The sequence below is a fragment of the Malus sylvestris genome, chromosome 11 (genome assembly GCF_916048215.2).
Source record: "Malus sylvestris chromosome 11, drMalSylv7.2, whole genome shotgun sequence".
Lineage (NCBI taxonomy): Eukaryota > Viridiplantae > Streptophyta > Magnoliopsida > Rosales > Rosaceae > Malus > Malus sylvestris.
Genome location: NC_062270.1, coordinates 31,839,674 through 31,845,984, shown reverse-complemented (window position 1 = coordinate 31,845,984; position 6,311 = coordinate 31,839,674). Strand labels below are relative to the sequence as shown.

Genomic DNA, 6,311 nt, shown 5'->3' with positions numbered 1-6,311 from the left:
TACTCAAGTGATCTTAAATGATTTGGTTAGTATCTCCTTCTTGTAATAGGCTAGATCGAGAGAAACCTTAAACATATAAAAAGAGGTGTCCCTGTTCTCACACACATCCTTCTTCCCATTGTGCTAAACCGTATTCATAAAGCATAGAACATACTTAGTGATGAGAGTAAGAAGATCTCCTCCCATTTGCCAGCCATGTCTTCATCTGCAGTTAACTAGACTTGCAGTCTACTACTTCTAGTCATTATATTGACAGTGGCGGATCTAAAGAGGGACCTGGGAGGTCCCAGGACCCCTCGGAGACCCTAAATCGTGCCTTGAAATTTTATGGGGACCCCTTGTACTCGAAGACGACGGCCGGTGTAGGTTGCAGCGACGGCGTCTTCCTGGAGAAGACGACCGAGCAAAGAAAGGTTTTTTTTTTTTTTTTTTCTGTTTTAAGACTCGGCCCATAAAGCTTGTTTAGGCCAATTGTTTGGTTTTGTTCGATTTTTGTTGTTTGTTTGTGGGCCTAATATTTTGTTTAGGCTTTTGGTGAGATGGTTGGCGTTTTGGCCCACTTTTTCTTTGTGTTACTTTTTTGGGTCCTTATTTTTTCACGTTTCTTGGTAACTAATGAATTTTACCTTTGTATCATTAAAAAATAAAAATAAAAAACCCAAACCCCCAACACGTCCCCTGCAGTCCCACCCCATCCTTCCTCAACTTGATATTATATTCTCCCTTTTAAAACAAAAACTTGATATTTATATTCATTTTGTGCATTTTGATAATGATTTTTCTCAATTAAGAGGAATTAGCAATCTTGCTAATAAAAATGGTGGAAGAAAGGGTTGCAGCAAACGTTTGCATATGTATATTTGGTTATTCATTGGGCTTTGGTTTTACTGGTTGCAACTACTTCAATGGAGAGGACATTTTTTGCTATGAATATCATTAAAGGTCTACTCCGCAACAAAATGAGAGATCAATAGTTATGTGAAGAAGACATTTTTCACTATAAATTTTTTTATCTTTATTATCGGGACCCTCTGAGTCCAAAATCCTGGATCCACCACTATATTGATGCATGTTTGTTTCATCATCTACTATAATTCTATATACATGTTGATGCTTTTATTTAATGTCTTGCTAAAGGGACCTTGCATGGACGTATAAGGAGTTGGACTAGGGTGTGGGCACATTCCCTTAATTAATTTCCTTAGCTCATGTGCAAAGAGATTTTGTGTATTAAGAAGTCATTATTTTCACGTAGTGCGGTAAAGTGGGATAATATTTAGAATTATGATAGGTCAAGAATCAATCCTTCAAAAATTTTAAATATAGCAATAATATTTTTTTTATTTTTATGATGGAAAAAACAATGACTTTATTTCGTGTTTGTAGATTAAGATAGTCAATGAAGAAAATTGAGATTCTACTAAATAATTAATTAGTAAAATAGAGAATAGTCCACACTTTATAAGTACATGCAAAGTTCGATAAACTTCCTATATGAGACATTTCTTCACATCCTCGGTCAGCAGGCTCATTATTGTGGCATTATAACACAACTAGATTGGAACATTGGTATATGATGTCAAACACAACAGCATATATTTTGGGTCATTTGGATGTATTGGTCAAATCTTTCGGCACATTCAGAGGCTTTCATAATCAGCAGACCCAGCCCAAAGAAACTTGTGTGTAAATTGTAGCCCAATACTATTAGCCAGTTTAACGAAGCCAATTCCAATTTGGGTAGCCATTTTCCAACACCATCTTTAACTTCTAATGCGCATTTGTTTAATATTGACCGTCAATTTTGTTTGATTTATTTGATTTGATATCCATAAATTAAAAGCCTAAGAAGCTAAAAAGGGTGTGTTAAAATCACTTCCCTTCCAATTTTTAACTAGATTTGTGCTTATTTTTTTGTCAAATTAGAACTCAAACATTTTTTTTTTATTACAATGATATTTGTTTATGCTAAAAATTCACATTAAGAGACGAAAAATTTGAACTAAGTTTCTCAAACTCACCTTCAATTTTAATCTTATAGCTTCAAACACTTCTCAACATATATAATCTTCGTCTTATCCTTTATTTCTTATTCCGACATATGCGTTACTTGTGTAGAGACAAGTTAGGTGCTTGCGTCGTTTTGAGGTAGGCGAGAAACTAGGGTTTGTTTCAAATGAGACAATTCCTATAGTTGGATAAAGAAGATGAGGTTCAACTTTCATACTACGTAGCATTAAATGTTACGAGCATTGGATGGTCTTGATTCACGGGATCACAATAAAAGTAATAATCCAAATCAATCTAGGTCGTCCAATACTCGTAACATGGAATTTAATGCTTCATAGCATGGAATAATTGGAATGGTAATAGAACAAGTGAATTGTCGGAAAATCATGGTGTGCAGAAACAAAATTTTATTTGACAAACGATATGATATATACACTGAAAACTCACTTATTCTATTACTATTTGTAAACGCCAAAAACAATTTATCCTAATCTCTCAACAATGCCCTCGTCCCATAGTTTTGAACCTAAAATTGACCGTAGACAAAAACTTTCCTTTATTAAAGATTTTTTTCAAGCAAAATTTATTGTCCTTGCTCTTCAAAAATTATGATGGACCTTACACAACCAAAAAGCCCAATTCCCATGGCCCAGCCCAAAAAATAAAAAACTATTCAATATAATACCTGAAAATATCCCCCTTTCTCTCTCCTTATCTACGCTAACTCTCCGTCCCTCTGGTGCGAACTACGAAAATGGCAATGGCGCCGAGCCTCTTTCTCTCATCCAAAGCCCTAATACTATCCCCAAGGCCCTCCCTTTTCCCTCCTTCTCCCCAACCCTCTTTCTCTACGCTCCGATTCAACTCGGATACTCGGCCTTTGACTCGCTCCGTTCCCTCTAAGCTGCGCGTTCGAGCTGTGAACGACAGTGACTACTCGTCGAGGAGAAGCAGCAGCAATGAGCAGCGGGAGACGATTATGTTACCGGGCTGTGACTATAACCACTGGCTTATAGTCATGGAGTTCCCTAAGGACCCTGCCCCAACTAGGGAGCAAATGATTGAGACCTACCTCAACACTCTCGCTTCTGTTCTTGGAAGGTACTTCTTCACCCTCTAATTGTCCTTCAATTTCTATGATTTTTACAGTTTTTTATTGTTTTAATGGAAAATGGGTTCTGGGTTCTGTTTTTTTGGGGGAAAATTTACACCTGTGCTAAATTTTTAGTGAAATATGGACAAGTATAAGGCTTTCTGGATCGTTTTGTTTCCACTCTGAGTAGTTGTTGGATTTTTCGTGTGCGGAAATAAGTTTCGATTGCGCGAAAAGAAATTTTTTAGCCCAAATAACAAGTTGAGTGAAGTATGCTTCGTAAATTTGTTCAATAGTTGCAAGGAAATGGAATGTTTATATAGGTGACTAGGTTCTTAATCTGTTTATGTTTATATAGAACTCGAAAATAATTACTAAGTAATGCGGTGAGGCTTGGTAATTGTAGTATTGGTTCATTACTTTGCATTGAGCAAGAGATTCTCTTTATTTTGGAAGTAGTTTTTGTAATTTATTGGATACACTAGATAGTAAGCTATCTTTTAATTTTGAGTTAACCGCTGGTACATTTTTATTTACGAAATCAAGTTCATTCTCGTATTGTAAATCTCATTATAGTAAAGCTAAAAACTTGATGGTGTGGGACAATGAATTGGAATCATCTCAAATTAGTTTTGGTTGATGATGGTCAAGGCTCTGCTGGATTAGTTAACTTAGGATTGTTTAACTTAACCTGAACATGTGGGTTTTAGTACTCTGCTAGGTTACCTACTTAGTGAGAGTCTCTTAGTTATTAATCTCACAACCTCCCATGGTTCTTTATGTGACAGCATGGAAGAAGCAAAGAAGAACATGTATGCTTTTAGCACCACCACCTACACTGGATTCCAATGTACTGTATCTGAAGAAACATCTGAAAAATTCAAAGGTAGGCATTGTAGTCGGGTGCATCTTTTTGCGATTTTCTCGTGTAACAGTGAATTTGTAGAGCTGACTTGGTTCATCCTGATGCAGGATTGCCTGGTGTTCTCTGGGTGTTGCCAGATTCATATATAGATGTTAAAAACAAGGATTATGGAGGTATGTTTTGTTGCAACAAAGGGTTTGTTTTACCGCTTACGAATAAGTATAATGATTTCATCTTGGGGGTTATTTATAGGTGATAAATATGTTAATGGAGAGATAATTCCTGGAAACTACCCCGTTTATCAACCAAAGAAACGGAGAGAATCAAAATTTGAGAGCAGAAGATATGAAAGACGAAGAGATGGACCTCCTCCTGAACGAAGAAAACCAAAACAAGAAGCAACTCCATCAGAATCAGCATCTGGATGAGGTAATCAGTATACCAGAATGCCATTTATCCAAGCATTTGTTTTGTTCTTTTCAAGTTGTTTTTAACTACTATTTCCATAACTCCACAGTTGATGAACGTGGGACTGCAAAAGCAAATAGTACTTTATGAAACTACTAGTGAAGGTTATCCAATGGAGGAACTCATCCAGGGGTGCATGTATCTGTGCTTAGATTTTTCTGGTGAAGTCTTCTTGTCGTCTGCTTGGATAAGGAATGGTGTCATATGAGCTTGTTATCAAAGACATCAGTGTTTGTGAATTATTCGGTAGGTCCAGGATGACCTTTGTGATATTGTTTTTGCATCGACACTAAGAATTTGAGTTCAGCTATATAGTTGAGTTTAGTTGTACGGATGTTTGATTTAATCTTATGATTCTATTTTCTGATCTTGCATTGTCTTTTCTGATTTCTTCGATTTAACTCTTCTGGTTACGAAGCTCATCTCCCTTTATCTTTCCTTATCCTTGCGGGTGTTCTTGTGCATCTGGGCGCTGAGCACCAAATGCTCATACCGCTATGGTTGATTGTATCCTCTCATCAGTGTGATTTTTCTTGAAAAGGATTTCTTGTTTATTATTTTTCCAGAAATGCTCATAAGATCGCGAACAATTTGCTTAATCAAGGCTGTCTAGAAGTGATTCTGGCTGAGGAACATCATCCGGTAGAAAGCATAAGGTGCTTAAACTTGTGTCCATGGTAGTCATGTCTATTGATTCTTCCGTGGCGGGAACTCCACCACTATCTTCACTTGGTACTTCACAGGAGCATGATTTCTTCAACTGAGACCGTCTTTTCTACCTTCTGTATAGTTCACGTTCATCGAGCCCGTGCTTCTTCAAGATAGCTAGCATCGAGCAACTGCGAAGAAAACCATTATTCGATCGCGTTGCTACATGTACATTATATTCAAAATTCGATTCTCATTGCGCGCAATATTTGTGTATGCAACTAAAAGCTAATATTTGACCAAAAAGAATGTCACAAGTTAAGGATCCAAATCCTCTCCGGATCTAAGGATCCTGAGCTTAGGGATCAATTGATCCGGCTCGTTGAAATTTAATCTAACGGCTACAAACAGGGGGTCTCACTAAAAGTTATAATAATTGTAGCCGTTTGATCAAATTTCAATGGGCCGGATCAATTGATTCCTAGGCTCAGGATCCTTAGATCCGGAGAGGATATGGATTAACAAGTTATATCTGCTTGCTCGTGGCTTGTGGATTAACCTTTGAACTACATGCTCGTGGCTTTTGCCTTATCTTAGAATAGCTGGGGTTTACGGATACATTGAAGCAATCCGTTCTCTTGGTCACCTGGTGAACAAATATATATGATCACTCATTTTTTTTATTTGATATCAAAGGTTGAGATTAAAACATTAAAAGTACATCTAATTGTATTTTACTTCTAATATCCAATCAAATGACGTGTGACCACATATTCACTTCTACTGACTATGATATTGGAAATTGGGCGCAGTAAGTTACAAACAGAGAAAGCTCGAGCATCGAAATTCGTCAAAAACCAACTTATTGCAAGTGAATAAAAAGGAGGAAAGTATGTTAAAAGGGCAACTACAAAACCACAATTTTTGTTTAAAATGTTGATTTGTTTGTGAAAAGAAGTAAAGATCTTCAAATCCATGAAAAGACTATGCAGTGAAAGCAAAAGGAACATATTTCTGATAGGCTAAGATGCCATCAGAAATTCACAACACAAACGATCAAACCTGTGATATCTGTGAAGGAGTATGTGATGGTGGATTCCTTGGGTGGACAAAGCTGAGAGAGTCCGGTCCTCCAGGTATGCAAATGATGAAAACTTAAAAGGCAAGGCCTGTAGGTCCTACCAACAAACCTCTTTTGAGTCCATGAGTCCGCAGCTGATTTTTGCT

At 37.0% G+C, this 6,311-nt stretch overlaps 1 protein-coding gene across 2 annotated transcripts; it reads left to right on the top strand.

Moving 5' to 3' along the window:
- Positions 1–2,715: 2,715 nt before the first annotated feature.
- LOC126588811 (multiple organellar RNA editing factor 9, chloroplastic-like) lies at positions 2,716–4,803 on the top strand. Of its 2 annotated transcripts, none has more exons than XM_050253940.1 (5): positions 2,716–3,111; positions 3,892–3,989; positions 4,076–4,141; positions 4,221–4,397; positions 4,486–4,803. In XM_050253940.1, exons 1-4 carry the CDS (start codon positions 2,765–2,767, stop codon positions 4,394–4,396), a joined length of 687 nt encoding a protein of 228 aa, XP_050109897.1. In that variant the 5' UTR covers positions 2,716–2,764; the 3' UTR covers position 4,397; positions 4,486–4,803. The 2 variants fall into 2 exon arrangements, with proteins under 2 accessions (XP_050109897.1, XP_050109898.1); XM_050253941.1 differs by having other exon boundaries at positions 4,221–4,404.
- Positions 4,804–6,311: the final 1,508 nt, after the last annotated feature.

Coding starts and splice junctions, on each gene's coding strand:
- LOC126588811 (XM_050253940.1), top strand. CDS start 2,765: ATGGCAATGGCGCCGAGCCTCTTTCTCTCATCCAAAGCCCTAATACTA. Junction 3,990..4,075: donor AACATCTGAAAAATTCAAAG/GTAGGCATTGTA, acceptor ATCCTGATGCAG/GATTGCCTGGTGTTCTCTGG. Junction 4,142..4,220: donor TAAAAACAAGGATTATGGAG/GTATGTTTTGTT, acceptor GGTTATTTATAG/GTGATAAATATGTTAATGGA.